At 70.2% G+C, this 19,205-nt stretch overlaps 2 protein-coding genes and 1 long non-coding RNA gene across 4 annotated transcripts; all 3 read left to right on the top strand.

Annotated features, from left to right (window-relative positions):
- The first annotated feature begins 9,317 nt into the window (after positions 1–9,317).
- Positions 9,318–10,046, top strand: LOC142404224 (uncharacterized). The gene is made up of 3 exons (XR_012773777.1): positions 9,318–9,436; positions 9,822–9,870; positions 9,960–10,046. It is a non-coding gene; the product is annotated as an uncharacterized LOC142404224 (long non-coding RNA).
- A 1,533-nt stretch (positions 10,047–11,579) lies between these two features.
- Positions 11,580–14,223, top strand: LOC142404234 (proteasome subunit beta type-5-like). Its single transcript, XM_075490740.1, is given in 4 exon segments — positions 11,580–11,783; positions 12,852–13,158; positions 13,917–14,093; positions 14,096–14,223. Coding segments are annotated over 4 exon segments (786 nt in total). The 5' UTR covers positions 11,580–11,594; the 3' UTR covers positions 14,209–14,223.
- Positions 14,224–14,547: 324 nt separating this feature from the next.
- Positions 14,548–18,401, top strand: HAUS4 (HAUS augmin like complex subunit 4). Of its 2 annotated transcripts, XM_075490726.1 has the most exons (8): positions 14,548–14,799; positions 15,496–15,638; positions 16,169–16,273; positions 16,403–16,489; positions 17,626–17,643; positions 17,730–17,859; positions 17,977–18,045; positions 18,136–18,401. In XM_075490726.1, the coding sequence occupies exons 1-8, from the start codon at positions 14,570–14,572 to the stop codon at positions 18,320–18,322; spliced, it is 969 nt and encodes a 322-aa protein (XP_075346841.1). In that variant the 5' UTR covers positions 14,548–14,569; the 3' UTR covers positions 18,323–18,401. The 2 variants fall into 2 exon arrangements, with proteins under 2 accessions (XP_075346841.1, XP_075346842.1); XM_075490727.1 differs by lacking the exon at positions 17,626–17,643.
- Positions 18,402–19,205: the final 804 nt, after the last annotated feature.

Below are 19,205 nucleotides of genomic sequence, written 5' to 3'. Positions count from 1 at the left end.
AAGGGGGCTGTGGGGCAGACCCTACCAAGATGGCGACTGGGAAGGGGGACTATGGGGCCGACCCCACCAAGATGGCGGCTGGGAAGGGGGGCTATGGGGAAGACCCCACCAAGATGGCGACTCGGAAGGGGGGCTATGGGGCCGACCCCACCAATATGGCGGCCATGGGTGCAGACCCCACCAAGATGGCGGCTGGGAAGGGGGGCTATGGGGCAGACCCCACCAAGATGGCACCCAAGGGGGGGCAGACCCTCCCAAGATGGCGGTCAGCAGGGGGACCCTCCCAAGATGGCGGCCCCGGTGGGGGTTCTGACTTATTGCGGGCATCCAACACATGGCGGGCGTCCTCCAGCGCCGCCTGGGCGCGGCGAGCGGCTTCCTTGTGGCAAGCCAGCAGCAGGTCGGACTGCGCCCGCTGGAAGCGCCAGACCTGTGGGGCAGAGGCCGGAGGTGTGGGGCCGGCCCCACGGCGGGCGCGGGGCAGGCCGCCCCCTCCTCCTCCTCCTCCTCCTCCTCCTCCTCACCTGGGAGACGTGGGTCAAGCGCTTGAGGGCGATGTCGGCCGGGCTCTTGAAGAAGAGCTTCTCCTGCGGGCGCATCTGCGGGGAGGGAAGGAGACGGCGGCCGATGGCGACGGAGGAGGAAGGAGGTTCGACGTGGCGGCCAGGGCGGGGGGGCGACTCGCCTTGTCGGAGACGGGGAGGTAGCGGCAGTCGGCGGCGCAGACGGGGCAGGGACCTGCGTGCGAGGGAAAAGGCGCCCGAAAACGGCGTTCGTGAGGGGGAAAAAGGTTGGCGTGAGGGCAGGGGGAACCATTTCGGGGGGTGGAAGGTGAGGGGGGGATCCCTCCCTTCCGCCATTTTGTGGATGTGAAATGAGGGGGGTGCTTCCCTTCCGCCATTTTGTGGGGTACAAGGTGAGGGGAGTCCCTCCCTTCCACTATTTTATGGATATAAGGTGAGGGGATCGCTCCCTTCCGCCATTTTGTGGACATAACGTGAGGGGAGTCCCTCCCTTCCACTATTTTATGGCTATAAGGTGAGGGGAGTCCCTCCATCCCACTATTTTGTGGATATAAGGAGAGGGGAGTCCGTCACTTCCACTATTTTATGGCTATAAGGTGAGGGGAGTCCCTCCCTTCCACTATTTTATGGCTATAAGGTGAGGGGAGTCCCTCCCTTCCACTATTTTATGGCTATAAGGTGAGGGGAGTCCCTCCCTTCCACTATTTTGTGGATATAAGGTGAGGGGAGTCCCTCCCTTCCACTATTTTATGGCTATAAGGTGAGGGGATCCCTCCCTTCCGCCATTTTGTGGACATAAGGTGAGGGGAGTCCCTCCCTTCCACTATTTTATGGCTATAAGGTGAGGGGAGTCCCTCCCTTCCACTATTTTATGGCTATAAGGTGAGGGGAGTCCGTCACTTCCACTATTTTATGGCTATAAAGTGAGGGGATCCCTCCCTTCCACTATTTTGTGGATATAAGGTGAGGGGAGTGCCTCCCTTCCACTATTTTATGGCTATAAGGTGAGGGGAGTCCGTCACTTCCACTATTTTATGGCTATAAGGTGAGGGGAGTCCGTCACTTCCACTATTTTATGGCTATAAGGTGAGGGGATCCCTGCCTTCCACTATTTTGTGGATATAAGGTGAGGGGAGTGCCTCCCTTCCACTATTTTATGGATATAAAGTGAGTTATATGGATATGAGGTGAGGGGGATCCTTCCCTCCCACCATTTTGTGGGGTTCAAGCTGAGGGCGATCCTTCCTTTCCACCGTTTTATGGCGATAAGGTGAGGGGGATCCTTTTCTTCCGCCATTTTATGGATACGAGGTGGGGGGGGGGTTCCTTCCCTTCCACCGCTTGAGGGGTTCAATGGTATCCCTCCATTTTGCGGGGGCGGAGGGGGCTCCTACCTGCGCCCCCGCACGCCGCGCAGAGGACGTGCCCGCAGCTGGTGACGGCGAAGCGGGCTCCCTCTTGGCGGAAGCAGCGGTTGCAGTGGAACCAGTCCATGCTGGGAGGGGTTGCGGGGGGGCGGCGGCCCCCCACCACCTCGTATGTGTGTGTCCCCCCCTTTTCCCCACCGTTACCCGCCGGCTGCGGCGGTGCCGGGGCTCCTTCGCGCCTCGGTCCGTGAGGGGACGGGGGGGGAACGGCCGTTGGGAAGGGCGGGAAGCCCTGAGGGGAAGGGGCAGCGCGAGCGCGGCCGTTGGGAAGGGCGGGAAGCCCTGAGGGGAAGGGGCAGCGCGAGCGCGGCCGTTGGGAAGGGCGGGAAAACGTCGGGGCGGAGCCACCGCCAGAGGAGGGGGGGAGGGGGCGGAGCCACCGTGCAAGGAGCCGGGGAGGGGGGGCGGAGCCACCGCGCCAGGAGGCGGAGGGGCGGAGCCACCGTGCAAGGAGCCGGGGAGGGGGGGCGGAGCCACCACGCCATGAGGTGGGGAGGGGGGGCGGAGCCACCCCTTAAAGGGCCGGGAGGGGGGCGGAGCCATCGTTTAAAGGGGCGGGGAGGGGGGCTATGGGGCCGAGCCCACCAAGATAGCGACTGGGAAGGAGGCGGGGAGGGGGGGCGGAGCCACCGCGCCAGGAGGCGGGGGGGGCGGAGCCACCGTGCAAGGAGCCGGGGAAGAGGGGCGGAGCCACCGCGCCAGGAGGTGGGGAGGGGGGGGCAGACCCCACCAAGATGGCGACTGGGAAGGGGGGGCGCTATGGGGCGGTGCCGGGGCTCCTTCGCGCCTCGGTCCGTGAGGGGACGGGGGGGGGAACGGCCGTTGGGAAGGGCGGGAAGCCCTGAGGGGAAGGGGCAGCGCGAGCGCGGCCGTTGGGAAGGGCGGGAAGCCGGCGGGGCGGAGCCACCGCCCGAGGAGGGGGGGAGGGGGCGGAGCCACCGTGCAAGGAGCCGGGGAGGGGGGCGGAGCCACCGCGCCAGGAGGCGGGGGGGGGGCGGAGCCACCCCTTAAAGGGCCGGGAGGGGGGCGGAGCCATCATTTAAAGGGGCGGGGAGGGGGGCTATGGGGCCGAGCCCACCAAGATAGCGACTGGGAAGGAGGCGGGGAGGGGGGGCGGAGCCACCGCGCCAGGAGGCAGGGGGGGCGGAGCCACCGTGCAAGGAGCCGGGGAGGAGGGGCGGACGCACCGCGCCAGGAGGTGGGGAGGGGGGTGCAGACCCCACCAAGAGGGCGGTTGGGAAGGGGGGCTATGGGGAAGACCCCCCCAAGATGGCGACTGGGAAGGGGGCTATGGGGCAGACCCCACCAAGATGGCGGCCATGGGTGCAGACCCCACCAAGATGGCGGCTGGGAAGTGGGGGCTATGGGGCAGACCCCACCAAGATGGCGACTGGGAAGGGGGGCTATGGGGCCGACCCCACCAAGATGGCGACTGCGAAGGGGGGCTATGGGGCCGACCCCACCAAGATGGCGGCTATGGGTGCAGACCCCACCAAGATGGCGGCTGGGAAGGGGGGGCTATGGGGCAGACCCCACCAACATGGCGGCTGGCAAGGGGGGGCTATGGGGCAGACCCCACCAAGATGGCGGCAAACCATCCCAAGATGGCGGCCATGGGTGCAGACCCCACCAAGATGGCGGCTGGGAAGGGGGGGCGCTATGGGGCGGTGCCGGGGCTCCTTCGCGCCTCGGTCCGTGAGGGGACGGGGGGGGAACGGCCGTTGGGAAGGGCGGGAAGCCCTGAGGGGAAGGGGCAGCGCGAGCGCGGCCGTTGGGAAGGGCGGGAAGCCCTGAGGGGAAGGGGCAGCGCGAGCGCGGCCGTTGGGAAGGGCGGGAAAACGTCGGGGCGGAGCCACCGCCAGAGGAGGGGGGGAGGGGGCGGAGCCACCGTGCAAGGAGCCGGGGAGGGGGGGCGGAGCCACCGCGCCAGGAGGCGGAGGGGCGGAGCCACCGTGCAAGGAGCCGGGGAGGGGGGCGGAGCCACCGCGCCAGGAGGCGGGGGGGGGGCGGAGCCACCCCTTAAAGGGCCGGGAGGGGGGCGGAGCCATCGTTTAAAGGGGCGGGGAGGGGGGCTATGGGGCCGAGCCCACCAAGATAGCGACTGGGAAGGAGACGGGGAGGGGGGGCGGAGCCACCGCGCCAGGAGGCAGGGGGGGCGGAGCCACCGTGCAAGGAGCCGGGGAGGAGGGGCGGACGCACCGCGCCAGGAGGTGGGGAGGGGGGTGCAGACCCCACCAAGAGGGCGGTTGGGAAGGGGGGCTATGGGGAAGACCCCCCCAAGATGGCGACTGGGAAGGGGGCTATGGGGCAGACCCCACCAAGATGGCGGCCATGGGTGCAGACCCCACCAAGATGGCGGCTGGGAAGTGGGGGCTATGGGGCAGACCCCATCAAGATAGCGACTTGGAAGGGGGGCTATGGGGCAGACCCCACCAAGATGGCGACTGGGAAGGGGAGCTATGGGGCCGACCCCACCAAGATAGCGACTGGGAAGGGGGGCTATGGGGCAGACCCCACCAAGATGGCGACTGGGAAGGGGGGCTATGGGGCCGACCCCACCAAGATGGCGACTGCGAAGGGGGGCTATGGGGCCGACCCCACCAAGATGGCGGCTATGGGTGCAGACCCCACCAAGATGGCGGCTGGGAAGGGGGGGCTATGGGGCAGACTCCACCAACATGGCGGCTGGCAAGGGGGGGCTATGGGGCAGACCCCACCAAGATGGCGGCTGGGAAGGGGGGGCGCTATGGGGCGGTGCCGGGGCTCCTTCGCGCCTCGGTCCGTGAGGGGACGGGGGGGGAACGGCCGTTGGGAAGGGCGGGAAGCCCTGAGGGGAAGGGGCAGCGCGAGCGCGGCCGTTGGGAAGGGCGGGAAGCCGGCGGGGCGGAGCCACCGCCCGAGAAGGGGGGCAGGGGGCGGAGCCACCGTGCAAGAAGCCGGGGAGGGGGGGCGGAGCCACCGCGCCAGGAGGCGGGGGGGCGGAGCCACAGTGCAAGGAGCCGGGGAGGGGGGGCGGAGCCACCGCGCCATGAGGTGGGGAGGGGGGGCGGAGCCACCCCTTAAAGGGCCGGGAGGGGGGCGGAGCCATCGTTTAAGGGGCGGGGAGGGGGGCTATGGGGCCGAGCCCACCAAGATAGCGACTGGGAAGGAGGCGGGGAGGGGGGGCGGAGCCACCGCGCCAGGAGGCGGGGGGGCGGAGCCACCGTGCAAGGAGCCGGGGAGGAGGGGCGGAGCCACCGCGCCAGGAGGTGGGGAGGGGGGTGCAGACCCCACCAAGAGGGCGGCTGGGAAGGGGGGGATATGGGGCAGACCCTACCAAGATGGCGACTGGGAAGGGGGGCTATGGGGCCGACCCCCCCAGAGATGGCGGCTGGGAAGGGGGGCTATGGGGCAGACCCCACCAATATGGCGACTCGGATGGGGGGCTATGGGGCAGACCCTACCAAGATGGCGACTGGGAAGGGGGACTATGGGGAAGACCCCACCAAGATGGCGGCTGGGAAGGAGGGGCTATGGGGCAGACCCCACCAAGATGGCGACTCGGAAGGGGGGCTATGGGGCGGACCCCACCAATATGGCGGCCATGGGTGCAGACACCACCAAGATGGCGGCTGGGAAGCAGGGGCTATGGGGCAGACCCCACCAAGATGGCGGCTGGGAAGGGGGGCTATGGGGAAGACCCCACCAAGATGGCGACTCGGAAGGGGGGGCTATGGGGCCGACCCCACCAATATGGCGGCCATGGGTGCAGACCCCACCAAGATGGCGGCTGGAAAGGGGGGGCGCTATGGGGCCGTGCCGGGGCTCCTTCGCGCCTCGGTCCGTGAGGGGACGGGGGGGGAACGGCCGTTGGGAAGGGCGGGAAGCCCTGAGGGGAAGGGGCAGCGCGAGCGCGGCCGTTGGGAAGGGCGGGAAGCCGGCGGGGCGGAGCCACCGCCCGAGAAGGGGGGGAGGGGGCGGAGCCACCGTGCAAGGAGCCGGGGAGGGGGGTGCAGACCTCACCAAGAGGGCGGCTGGGAAGGGGGGCTATGGGGCAGACCCCCCCAAGATGGCGACTGGGAAGGGGGCTATGGGGCAGACCCCACCAAGATGGCGGCCATGGGTGCAGACCCCACCAAGATGGCGGCTGGGAAGTGGGGGCTATGGGGCAGACCCCATCAAGATAGCGACTTGGAAGGGGGGCTATGGGGCAGACCCCACCAAGATGGCGACTGGGAAGGGGAGCTATGGGGCCGACCCCACCAAGATAGCGACTGGGAAGGGGGGCTATGGGGCAGACCCCACCAAGATGGCGACTGGGAAGGGGGGCTATGGGGAAGACCCCCCCAAGATAGCGACTGGGAAGGGGGGCTATGGGGCCGACCCCCCCAAGATGGCGGCTGGGAAGGGGGGCTATGGGGCAGACCCCACCAAGATGGCGATTCGGAAGGGGGGCTATGGGGCAGACCCTACCAAGATGGCGACGGGGAAGGGGGACTATGGGGCCGACCCCACCAAGATGGCGGCTGGGAAGGGGGGCTATGGGGAAGACCCCACCAAGATGGCGACTAGGAAGGGGGGGCTATGGGGCCGACCCCACCAATATGGCGGCCATGGGTGCAGACCCCACCAAGATGGCGGCTGGGAAGGGGGGGCGCTATGGGGCCGTGCAAGGGCTCCTTCGCGCCTCGGTCCGTGAGGGGACGGGGGGGGAACGGCCGTTGGGAAGGGCGGGAAGCCCTGAGGGGAAGGGGCAGCGCGAGCGTGGCCGTTGGGAAGGGCGGGAAGCCGGCGGGGCGGAGCCACCGCCCGAGGAGGGGGGGAGGGGGCGGAGCCACCGTGCAAGGAGCCGGGGAGGGGGGGCGGAGCCACCGCGCCAGGAAGTGGGGGGAGCGGAGCCACCGTGCAAGGAGCCGGGGATGGGATCCAGGGCGCCATCTTGGGATGGTTTACCGCCATCTTGATGGGGTCTGCCCCATAGCCCCCCCTTCCCAGTCGCCATCTTGGTGGGTCTGCACCCTTGGCCGCCATCTTGGTGGGGTCTGCCCCACAGCCCCCCTTCCCAGCCGCCATCTTGGTGGTGTCTGCACCCATGGCCGCCATCTTGGGATGGTTTGCCGCCATCTTGGTGGGGTCTGCCCCATAGCCCCCCCCTTCCCAGCCGCCATCTTGGTGGGGTCTGCCCCATAGCCCCTGCTTCCCAGCCGCCATCTTGGTGGTGTCTGCACCCATGGCCGCCATATTGGTGGGGTCCGCCCCATAGCCCCCCTTCCGAGTCGCCATCTTGGTGGGGTCTTCCCCATAGCCCCCCTTACCAGCCGCCATCTTGGTGGGGTCTGCACCCCCCTCCCCACCTCCTGGCGCGGTGGCTCCGCCCCCCCTCCCCACCTCCTGGCGCCGTGGCTCCGCCCCCCTCCCCGGCTCCTTGCACGGTGGCTCCGACCCCTGCCCCCCTTCTCGGGCGGTGGCTCCGCCCCTCCGCCTCCTGGCGCGGTGGCTCCGCCCCCCCTCCCCGGCTCCTTGCACGGTGGCTCCGCCCCCCCCGCCTCCTGGCGCGGTGGCTCCGCCCCCCCCGCCTCCTTGCACGGTGGCTCCGCCCCCTCCCCCCCTCCTCGGGCGGTGGCTCCGCCCCGCCGGCTTCCCGCCCTTCCCAACGGCCGCGCTCGCGCTGCCCCTTCCCCTCAGGGCTTCCCGCCCTTCCCAACGGCCGTTCCCCCCCCGTCCCCTCACGGACCGAGGCGCGAAGGAGCCCCGGCACCGCCGCAGCCGGCGGGTAACGGTGGGGAAAAGGGGGGGACACACACATACGAGGTGGTGGGGGGCCGCCGCCCCCCCGCAACCCCTCCCAGCATGGACTGGTTCCACTGCAACCGCTGCTTCCGCCAAGAGGGAGCCCGCTTCGCCGTCACCAGCTGCGGGCACGTCCTCTGCGCGGCGTGCGGGGGCGCAGGTAGGAGCCCCCTCCGCCCCCGCAAAATGGAGGGATACCATTGAACCCCTCAAGCGGTGGAAGGGAAGGAACCCCCCCCCCCACCTCGTATCCATAAAATGGCGGAAGAAAAGGATCCCCCTCACCTTATCGCCATAAAACGGTGGAAAGGAAGGATCGCCCTCACCTTGAACCCCACAAAATGGTGGGAGGGAAGGATCCCCCTCACCTCATATCCATATAACTCACTTTATATCCATAAAATAGTGGAAGGGAGCCACTCCCCTCACCTTATATCCACAAAATAGTGGAAGGGAGGGATCCCCTCACCTTATAGCCATAAAATAGTGGAAGTGACGGACTCCCCTCACCTTATAGCCATAAAATAGTGGAAGGGAGGGACTCCCCTCACCTTATAGCCATAAAATAGTGGAAGGGAGGGACTCCCCTCACCTTTTGTCCACAAAATGGCGGAAGGGAGGGATCCCCTCACCTTATAGCCATAAAATAGTGGAAGGGAGGGACTCCCCTCACCTTATATCCACAAAATAGTGGAAGGGAGGGACTCCCCTCACCTTATAGCCATAAAATAGTGGAAGGGAGGGACTCCCCTCACCTTATAGCCATAAAATAGTGGAAGGGAGGGACTCCCCTCACCTTATAGCCATAAAATAGTGGAAGTGACGGACTCCCCTCACCTTATATCCACAAAATAGTGGGATGGAGGGACTCCCCTCACCTTATAGCCATAAAATAGTGGAAGGGAGGGACTCCCCTCACCTTATGTCCACAAAATGGCGGAAGGGAGGGATCCCCTCACCTTATAGCCATAAAATAGTGGAAGGGAGGGACTCCCCTCACCTTATATCCACAAAATAGTGGAAGGGAGGGACTCCCCTCACCTTATAGCCATAAAATAGTGGAAGTGACGGACTCCCCTCACCTTATATCCATGAAATAGTGGAAGGGAGGGACTCCCCTCACCTTGTACCCCACAAAATGGCGGAAGGGAAGCACCCCCCTCATTTCACATCCACAAAATGGCGGAAGGGAGGGATCCCCCCCTCACCTTCCACCCCCCGAAATGGTTCCCCCTGCCCTCACGCCAACCTTTTTCCCCCTCACGAACGCCGTTTTCGGGCGCCTTTTCCCTCGCACGCAGGTCCCTGCCCCGTCTGCGCCGCCGACTGCCGCTACCTCCCCGTCTCCGACAAGGCGAGTCGCCCCCCCGCCCTGGCCGCCACGTCGAACCTCCTTCCTCCTCCGTCGCCATCGGCCGCCGTCTCCTTCCCTCCCCGCAGATGCGCCCGCAGGAGAAGCTCTTCTTCAAGAGCCCGGCCGACATCGCCCTCAAGCGCTTGACCCACGTCTCCCAGGTGAGGAGGAGGAGGAGGAGGAGGGGGCGGCCTGCCCCGCACCCGCCGTGGGGCCGGCCCCACACCTCCCGCCTCTGCCCCACAGGTCTGGCGCTTCCAGCGGGCGCAGTCCGACCTGCTGCTGGCTTGCCACAAGGAAGCCGCTCGCCGCGCCCGGGCGGCGCTGGAGGACGCCCGCCATGTCCTGGACGCCCGCAATAAGTGAGAACCCCCACCGGGGCCGCCATCTTGGGAGGGTCCCCCTGCTGGCCGCCATCTTGGGAGGGTCTGCCCCCCCTTGGGTGCCATCTTGGTGGGGTCTGCCTCATAGCCCCCTTCCCAGTCGCCATCTTGGTGGGGTCTGCCCCATATCCCCCCCTTCCCAGCTGCCATCTTGGTGGGGTCTGCACCCATGGCCGCCATCCTGGGATGGTTTGCCGCCATCTTGGTGGGGTCTGCCCCATAGCCCCCCCTTCCCAGTCGCCATCTTGAGGGGGGTCTGCCCCATATCCCCCCTTCCCAGCCGCCATCTTGGTGGGGTCTGCACCATAGCCCCCCTCCCCTGCTGCCATGTTGGGGGTGTCCCCCCCCATCACCCCCCACACAGGGAGCTGGAGGTGCTGCGGAGGGAGAACGCGGACCTGCGCCGTGCTCAGGTGACACCCCCCCCCCAATTCCCCCCTCCCCTCCTTGTTCCCCCATCTCCCCCCACACACGCTGACCCCCCTCTTTTCTCCCCCCACAGCTCTCCCCCGGCTGGCGAGGGGGCAGCAGGTGAGACCCCCGCCGTGGGGTTTCGGGGCTCTGCGGCGGCGTTGGCACCCCCATATTTCTCCACACAGGAGTAGCACGCCCCGGCCGGTCGGTGTCACCTCCCCGGCGCAGACAGGCAGGTGCCCCCCCCCCCCAAATATTTGGGGCTCCCCCTGCCCCCTATCCCCCCTCTCACTTATCCTTGGGGGTCCCCCCAAAACGGCTCCTTCCCTTCCAGTCACCCCCCAGCCCCGCCGGCAGCTGAGCGGGCAAGTGGTGAGGTAAGGGGGGGGGGGGGGGAGCTTCCCTAATTTGGGAGGGGGCCCCCAAATTCCTGGGGGTTCCCCCAAAATGCTCACGCCCCCCTCCCCCCCCCAGCCGCGCCCCGGTGCTGCAGGTGAGAGCCCCCGCGCCAGCGCGGCCCCGGCCCCCCCCCCCCGAAACGGAGGGGGGTTACCCAGCATGCTTTGCACTCCCACCCCTCAGGCGGGCGGCGCCCGTAGGGGGTCGGTGACCCCCCTGGCCTTCAGCGCGGGTGAGCGGCCCCAAAACCGGACGGTTTGCCCCCAAAGCCTGGCTCCCCGCCCTCCCCAAGCCCCACCCACTCTGCCCCCAGCTCCGCCCCCCCGGACCCGCCAGCTTTGCCCCACCCCTTGGCTCCCAAGCCCCGCCCCTTGGCTCCCAAGCCCCGCCCCTTTCCCTAGCCCCACACCCTGGCTCTCAAGCCCTGCCCCCTTTCCCTACCCACACCCCCGGCACCCAAGCCCCGCCCCCTTTCCCTACCCACACCCCCCTGTCACCCAGGCCCCGCCCCCTTTCCCTACCCACACCCCCTGTCACCCAAGCCCCGCCCCCTTTCCCTACCCACACCCCCTGTCACCCAAGCCCCGCCCCCTTTCCCTACCCACACCCCCTGTCACCCAAGCCCCGCCCCCTTTCCCTACCCACACCCCCTGTCACCCAAGCCCCGCCCCCTTTCCCTACCCACACCCCCTGGCACCCAAGCCCCGCCCCCTTTCCCTAGCCCCACACCCTGGCTCTCCTCTGCTCCCTCCGCCCCAAGCCCCGCCCCTCCCTTCCTAGCCCCGCCCCAGTCCCTTCTTTGTAATGGCCTATCCCAAGCCCCGCCCCTTGGCCTGCAGACCCCGCCCCCTCCGCCCTATAACCCCGCCCCTAACCCCGCCCCCCCAGCCCCGTCTCCTGCCTCTGCCCACGGGCTGACCCACAGGTGAGCGGGGGGGGTACGGGGGGGGGGGCGGGTGCCACGGTGAGGGGCGTGGGGGGGATCCCCTCCCCTACCGGCACCCCCCCCGCCCCAGGGCCGCCCCCCCGGCGCCGCGGACCCCGCTGTGGCTCCCCTGGGCCACCCCGCCGCTGCCCGCCGACATCTTCCCGGGTGAGACCCCCCCTTCCTACCCCACCGCCGGCCTGCGCCCGCCGCCCCGCGGCTGACGTAGCCGGAAGCGCGCCTGCCACCGCCTCCGCCGCGTCATGCCCTCAACCGACATGGCGCCCGCGTTGCCCGGCAACGCGCGGCGCCGGGCGGCGTTGCCGGGCAACGCGCGGACGGCGCATGCGCGGGCGCTGCTCGGCGCCGCCATTTTGAAGGCGCAGCCGCCGCTCCAAGATGGCGCTGGCCAGCGTCCTCCGCGCTTCCGAGCCTCCCGCGGCTCCCGCCGCCTTCCCGCTCCTCGCCGCTCCCCGGGATGGCCCCGGCCCGCCGGAGGGACTCGCTGCCCCGCCGTGGGGCGCCGAGGCCCCCCTCCCCGGGCCCGGACTCCAGCTGCTGCACGGCACCACCACGCTGGCCTTTAAGGTGGGTCTGGGGGGGGGGGGGGCGTTGGGGTGGCACGGGGGACCCCAAAGGCCCCTCTGGGTCTTGGGCCTGGCTGGAGGAGCCCCTCGGGCCCCGTGGGGGGACTCCCAAGCCCTCTGTGGGGCCTTGTAGGGACCCCCAGGCCCCGCGGTGGGACCCCAGAGCCCCATGGTGGGACCCCAAGCCCCCTATGAAGCTCCTGTGGGGCTGATCCTCGTATGAAGGGACCCCCAAGCCCCATGGTGGGACCCCCAAGCCCCCTGTGGGGCTTTGTAGGGACCCCCAAGCCCCATGGTGGGGACCCCCCAAGCCCCCTGTGGGGCTTTGTAGGGACCCCCAAGCCCTATGGTGGGACCCCCAAGCCTCCTGTGGGGCCTTGTAGGGACCCCCAGAGCCCCATGGTGGGACCCCAAGCCCCCTGTGGAAGCTCCTGTGGGGCTGACCCTCATCTGAAGGTACCCCTAGACCCTGTGGTGGGACCCCCCAACCTCTCTGTGGGGCCTTGTAGGGACCCCAAAGCCCCGTGGGGGGACCCCAGAGCCCCATGGTGGGACCCCAAGCCCCCTGTGGAAGCTCCTGTGGGGCTGACCCTCATCTGAAGGGACCCCCAGGCCCTGTGGTGGGACCCCAGAGCCCCATGGTGGGACCCCCAAGCCCCCTATGAAGCTCCTGTGGGGCTGACCCTCATCTGAAGGGACCCCCAGGCCCCGCGGTGGGACCCCAGAGCCCCATGGGGGGACCCCAGAGCCCCCTATGAAGCTCCTGTGGGGCTGATCCTCGTATGAAGGGATCCCCAAGCCCCATGGTGGGACCCCCAAGCCCCCTGTGGGGCTTTGTAGGGACCCCCAAGCCCCATGGTGGGACCCCCAAGCCCCCTGTGGGGCTTTGTAGGGACCCCCAGCCCCCGCGGTGGGACCCCACGTCCACGTAGGCGCCCCCCCCCCACCCCCCCCCGGCACGCCCCCAAGACTCTGGGTGGCCGCCCCCGCCCCGTAACACCCCGTCAGCCCCACGGCGGGCGGCCACCCGCCCCGCCGACCCCCATCTCCTGCCTCTCCCCCCCCCCAGTTCGACCACGGCGTGATGGTGGCGGTGGACTCGCGGGCCACGGCGGGCTCCTACATCGCCTCGCAGACGGTGCAGAAGGTGATCGAGATCAACCCCTACCTGCTGGGCACCATGGCGGGCGGGGCGGCCGACTGCAGCTTCTGGGAGCGGCTACTAGCCCGGCAGTGCCGCGTCTACGAGCTGCGCAACAAGGAGCCCATCTCGGTGGCCGCCGCTTCCAAGTTGTTGGCCAACATGGTCTACCAGTACAAGGGGATGGGGCTCAGCATGGGCACCATGATCTGCGGCTGGGACAAGAGGGGGCCAGGTGAGGAGGGGGTTGGTGGCCACGGGGCAAGCTTCTTGGGCCTTGAGGCGCGGGGGGTTGGTGGCCACGGGGCAAGCTTCTTGGGTCTTGAGCTGCGGGGGGGTTGGTGGCCACGGGGCAAGCTTCTTGGGTCTTGAGCTGTGGGGGGGTTGGTGGCCACGGGGCAAGCTTCTTGGGTCTTGAGCTGCGGGGGGGTTGGTGGCCATGGGGCAAGCTTCTTGGGCCTTGAGGTGCATGGGGTTGGTGGCCATGGGTGGGGGTCCCTGGTCTCCACGGGGTTGGTGGCCACGGGTGGGGGTCTCTAGTTGCCATGGGGTTGGTGGCCATGGGGCAAACTTCTTGGGTCTTGAGCTGCGGGGGGTTGGTGGCCACGGGGCAAGGTCTTGGGTCTCGAGGTGCGGGGGGTTGATGGCCATGGGGCAAGCTTTTTGGCCCTTGAGGCATGGGGAGTTGGTGGCCATGGGTGAGGGTCCCTGGTCTCCACAGGGTTGGTGGCCACGGGTGGGGGTCTCTAGCCGCCATAGGGTTGGCGGCCACGGGGCAAGCTTCTTGGGTCTCGAGGCACGTGGGGTTGGTGGCCACGGGTGGGGGTCCCTGGTCCCCAGGGGGGGGCCGGTGGCCGCGGGCGGGCGTCCCTTCCCTCTTAGGGGCCCGGGGCCGGCGGCCGCCGGCGGAGCGGCCTCGGTGGCCGCGAGGCGAGGGGCGGGGCGGCCCCCCCCGCGGGTCCGGCGGCCCCCGCTGAGGCCCGCTCCGCGCAGGGCTGTACTACGTGGACAGCGAGGGCACGCGCGTGCCGGGCCAGGCCTTCGCGGTGGGCTCGGGCTCCACCTACGCCTACGGGGTGCTGGACCGCGGCCACCGCGAGGGGCTGGCCCTGGAGGCCGCCTGCGACCTGGCCCGCCGCGCCATCTACCAGGCGGCCCGCCGCGACGCCTACTCGGGGGCCGGGTCACCGTCTATCACGTGGGGCCGGCCGGCTGGCGCCGCGTCTCGACCGACAACGTGGCCGATCTGCAGGAGCGCTACGCCGCCGAGGAGGCCCCCGCCTGAGCCCCGCCGCCGCCGGGCCGGAGCTCCCTGGCCGGGGGAGACCTGCGGCGTGTAAATGAGTAAAGAAACGGGGCGTTTGGTGCAAATCCCGGCCGCCCGACTGGCTCTTTGTGGTGCGGCTGCCGTCGGTAGGCTCCAGAGTGAACGGCGCGGAGCGGCGCGGGGGGGGGGGGGGAGGGACGGCGTTGCGCATGCGCTGGCCGCTCCGGGCAGTGGGGGTGCGAGAGGCGCTGCGCATGCGCCGACCTTACGGGGGGGGGGGGGGGAGATACGGGGTGCGGCGCATGCGCGTATGTCACGCGCGGTGTGTTTCTTGCGCATGTGCCCCCCCCGCCTCGGGGCGGGGGAAGGCCTGTTGCGCATGCGCTGTTGTCGCCGCGGCGACGCGCCTTCACTGCACATGCGCCCGCTGCTCCGGGGCGGGAAGCTTTTCTGCGCATGCGCCAGCCTCTCCCACCATTCCCGCCCCGTTGCTGTTTATTGGACGCCCGCTCCTCCCTGCCGCGCTCCCATTGGACAACGGCGCGGCCGGAGGGGCGGGGCTCGGCGGGGCGCGCGGCTCTGTCAGCGTCCGGCGCGGCGGGTGCGATCGTGAGGAGAGACCCGGGCCGGGGGGGGGGGGGGCGACACGGGATTTGGGGGGGCCGTGAGGGGGGAACGGGCTTGGGGGGGGCTGGGGGTGGGTATGGGGTGAGGGGAGGGGTTTGGGGGTGGGGGGGCGGGTTTGGGGGGGGCTGTGAGGGGAGAAGAGGGTTTGGGGGGCGGTTGGAGGGGAGAGAGGCCATGGCGGGGGCTTGCGGGGAGGGGACAGGCCATGGGGGGGGGGTCAGAGGCCATGGCGGGGGTGTCCCAGGTTATGACAGGGGGTCACGGGTCATGAGAGGGGGGTATGGGGTGAGGGGACAGGCTGTGGGGGGGGTCACAGGCCATGGGGGGGGGTCACAGGTTATGAGACTCTATGGGTGAGAGAAGAGGTTATGTGGGGGGTCAAAAGTCATGAGAGGGGGTTGCAGGTTATGGGGGGCTTTGTGGTGAGGGGAGAGGCCGTGGGGGGTCCCAGGCCCTGGGGGGGTAGGGGGGGACGAGAAGCCCTGTGGGCATGGGGGTCCTGGGGGGGGGGGATGCCCCGAGAGGGGCACCGTGGGTAACCGGTGTCCCCCTGCGCAGGGACGGCGATGGCACTGGCCGGGGGCAGGCGGAGGCGGAGGGTAAGAGAGGGGAGAGTGGGGGGTGGGGGGGGGGGGGGCGGTGAGGGAGGGAGGTGCTAACGGGCTCCCCTCCCCCCAGACGAGGACCCCCCCCTGCCCCTCTGCGGGGCCACCCCCCAGGAACTGCGTACCCACCCCGGCCTGGCCCGGCTGCTGCAGGGGCTGGGCTGCGCCCTGGGGCCCGATGGGCTGAGCCCCCCCCTGGAGAGGGAGCTGCGGCAGGTGGGGACGCGGGGGGGACGTGGGGGGGGCGGGTGAGGGGGGACTTGGGGGGACGCTGGGGACATGGGGGGGCTTGGGGGTTGGGGGGATATGGGGGGGACACGGGGGGGTGGGTGATAGGGGATCTGGGGGCAGGAGGGGGACTTGGGGGGCGGGTGACGGGGGGATTTGGGGGGTTGGAGGGAGTTGGGGTGACTTGGGTGGGTGATGGGGGGTTGGGGGGACTCGGGGGGCAGGAGAGGGACTTGGGGGACACCAGGAGTCATGGGGGGACGTGGGATGCTGGGGGGACACGGGGGGGTGGGTGATGGGGGGGTTGGGGGGACTTGGGGAGCAGGAGGGGGACTTGGGGAGGGACGGGGGGACACTGGGGTTGGGTGATGGGAAGAGCTGGGGGGGACTTGCGGGGACACCAGAAGGGGGGGACGCCACACTGGGGGGGCTGGGGGGACTCGGGGGGGATGGAGAGACACGGGGGGGGTCTCGGGGGGCAGGGGGGCCGCGGAGGGGACGCTGAGGGGCCGCGGCAGGCGGAGGCGGAGCTGGCGCTGCGGCGAGGGGCCTGGCTGCGCTGGGAGAGCCTCTGGCGGGGGCTGCGGGAGCTGCTGCGAGACCCCCGGCGCCTGGAGCCCCCCGTTGAGTGCCACCCCCCCCTCCCCCCCCCAGTTCCCCTGCCCGGGGGGGGGTGGGGTGGGGATGGGGAGGGGGATGGGGAGGGTCCCCCCGGCCCCGGGGCATGCTGGGACACCTCCCCACCCCCCCAGGTCCTCCGGGCGCTGGAGCAAGCCCTGACCCTGGCCGAGCTGCGCCGCGGCCCCCCCGCCTTCGCCGCGCTGCTGCCGCCCCCCCAGGTCAGACCCCCGGCACCCCCAACCCCCCCCAGCACCCCATAACCCTCCCTGGCACCCCAACCCCCCCCCCCCAGCACCCAACACCCCCCACAGCACCCCTAGAATCCCTGCCAGTATCCCCAAACTTCCCCCACCACCGCCCCAAACCCTCCCAGCACCCCCATAACCCCTCTCAGCATCCTCAACCCCCCCCAGCACGCCCAAACTCCCCCCCAGCATCCCCATAACTCCCCATGGCACCCCAAAATCTCTCTAGCACCCCCCAACGCCCCCCCAGCACCCATAACCCCCCCCAGCATCCCATAACTCCCCTTAGCACCCCCACAACCCCCCCACGACCCCCCCCAGCACCCCCATAACTTCCTTGGTACCCCCAAAATCCTCCTGCAGCCCCCAACCCCTCCCCAGCAACCCCAAAACCCCCACCGCCACCCCACAACCCCCCCCCCCAGCACCCCTATGGCTCCCCCAGCATCCCATAACCCTCCCAGCACCCCCAAAATCTCCCTGGCACCCCCCAATGCCCCGCCAGCACCCCCACAACCCCCCTAGCACCCCCATAACCCCCCCCAGCATCCCCATAACTCCCCTGGTACCCCCAAAATCCCCGTGGCAGCCCCCAACCCCCACCAGCACCCCATAACCCCCCCAGCACCCCCAAACCCCCCCCCAGCACCCCACAACCCCCCAGCATCCCCATAACTCCCCCTGGCACCCCCCAAAACCCTTCACCATGACCCCGTACCCCCCCCCAGCATCCCCATAACCCTCCTGGCACCCCCAAAATCCCCTGGCAGCCCCCAACCCCTCCCCAGCACCCCCACAACCCCCCTACCACCCCCACCCCCCCCCCCAGCACCCCCAACCCCCCCCCCAGCACCCCACAACCCCCCAGCACCCCCATCGCTCGCTCCTTCCCGCAGGACCCTGGCCCCTCTCCGCGCCCGGGTGCTGCCGGCGCTGGAGCGGCATTTGGCCGAGAAGGCGCAGGAGTTGGCCGGCTACCACGGGGGGCCCCCCCCGGCCCCCCAAACCCCCCCCGGGGGGGTGGCGGAGGCCTTGGGCGGCCGAACGGCGGCCGGCTCCACCGCGCCCGGCAGCGGCACCGGCGCCTGAGCCAGCTGCTGGGGCGGCAGCGCCGCGCTTACCCCCAGGTACGGGGCTGGGGGGTGGAGGGGGTTTGGGGGGGGGGTGCGGGCTTTGGGGGTGCCCCCCCACCTCCCTCTCGTCCTCCCCCCAGGTTTTGGGGCGCTGCGGGGCTCTGCTGGGCGCCTGGCGGGGGAGGGCTGCGCCGGGGCGCAGGCGGAGCTGGACCGGCGTCGCGCCGAGTACCTGGAGGCCAAGGGGGCGGCCATGCTGCTGAAGATCCGGTGGGTGACGGGGACGCCCCCACCCCCCCCCCCCCTCCCCCGCCCTGGGGTGACAAAAGGGGGGCGGCGGCCCCTCCCCGCCCTCGTTAGCGGCCTCGTTCCCGCTCTCGTTACCAGGCTGGAGGAGCTGACGCTGCTGCTGGACGCCTACCCCCCCGACAAGGTGGAGGCGCACCGCCGCATCAGGTGGGTCCCCCGCCCGCCCGCTCGCCTCGCCGCGCCGCCGCTACGCGCGGGCGCCTGACGTTTGCGTTCCCCCCCTCCCTCCCGCCGCAGGGCGGCGCTGGAAGCGGCCCGAGAAGCGAGCGGCTGGGGAGGCGGCCGGGGCGCGGGCGGCGCTGGAGGCGTTCGGGGGGCTGGGCCCCCGCTTCGAGGCGCTGGCGGGGGGAGTACGGGCGGCTGCGGCAGCGGGCTGGAGCATCGCCGCTGGGCCCTGCGCCAGCTCCGCCCACACGACCCCTGACCCCTGCCCTCGACCTCCCCCCCCCCCGCGCCGGCCGTGACGTCATCGTGCCCCGTTGCCGTGGAAACCGCCCAATAAAGGCACTGAGCCCCCCCCCCCCCAGCCTGCGCTGTTTTATTTGGGGAGGGGGAGGAGCCGTTCCGTGGAGGGGGCGTGTCCTCAGCGCCCGGCCACGCCCTCTCCTTGCTGCACGTGGGTAGGGAGGGGGCGGGTCCAGGCTGGGAGCGGCGGGGCGATGATTGACAGGCGGGGGGCGTGGTTGGCAAGGCGGCAGCGCGCGGGGATAGGCCGCGCCGGGGGCGGAGCCGAGCGGGGCGGGCGCTGGGGGTTGATTGACAAGCGCGCTGATAGGCGCGGTGGGGAGGGGTTAGGGGTGATTGACAAGGCGGCTGATAGGCGCGCTGGGCGGTAGGGGCGGGGCTGGCGCTGCGGGGATGATTGACGAGCCAGAGGTGTGCGGTTATAGGTGCGCTGGGCGGCGGGGGCGGGGCTGGCGGTGCGGGGATGATTGACAAGCCAGCGGATAGGCGCGTTGATGAGCGGGGGCGGGGCTGGCGCTGTGGTGATGATTGACAAGCCGGCTGATGGGCGCGCTGGGCCGTAGGGGCGGGGCTGCGCTGTGGGTTGATTGACAAGCCAGAGGCGTGCGGGGATAGGCGCGCTGGGCGGCGGCGGCGGGGCGAACGCTGCGGGGTTGATTGACAAGCGCGCTGATAGGCGCGCTGGGCGGCGGGGGCGGGGCTGGCGCTGCGGGTTGATTGACAAGCGCGCTGATAGGCGCGCTGGGCGGCGGTGGGCGGAGCCGAGCGCGGCCACGGCGATTGGCAGTCGTCGGTGTGAGGGGGTGGGCGGGGCGTGCTGGCAAGGGGCGCGGCGATTGGCG

Source organism: Mycteria americana, unplaced genomic scaffold, assembly GCF_035582795.1.
Source record: "Mycteria americana isolate JAX WOST 10 ecotype Jacksonville Zoo and Gardens unplaced genomic scaffold, USCA_MyAme_1.0 Scaffold_98, whole genome shotgun sequence".
Classification (NCBI taxonomy): Eukaryota; Metazoa; Chordata; class Aves; order Ciconiiformes; family Ciconiidae; genus Mycteria; species Mycteria americana.
Note: the sequence above shows the minus strand (reverse complement) of the source record. Positions and strands in the feature narration are given on the sequence as shown.

Bases quoted from the DNA above. Each gene is read 5' to 3' on its own strand.
- HAUS4 (XM_075490726.1), top strand. From the start codon at position 14,570: ATGCGCTGTTGTCGCCGCGGCGACGCGCCTTCACTGCACATGCGCCCG. The intron at 15,639-16,168 runs GTGGGGACGCGG...GGGCCGCGGCAG, and splicing joins TGGAGAGGGAGCTGCGGCAG to GCGGAGGCGGAGCTGGCGCT. The intron at 18,046-18,135 runs GTGGGTCCCCCG...CTCCCGCCGCAG, and splicing joins GAGGCGCACCGCCGCATCAG to GGCGGCGCTGGAAGCGGCCC.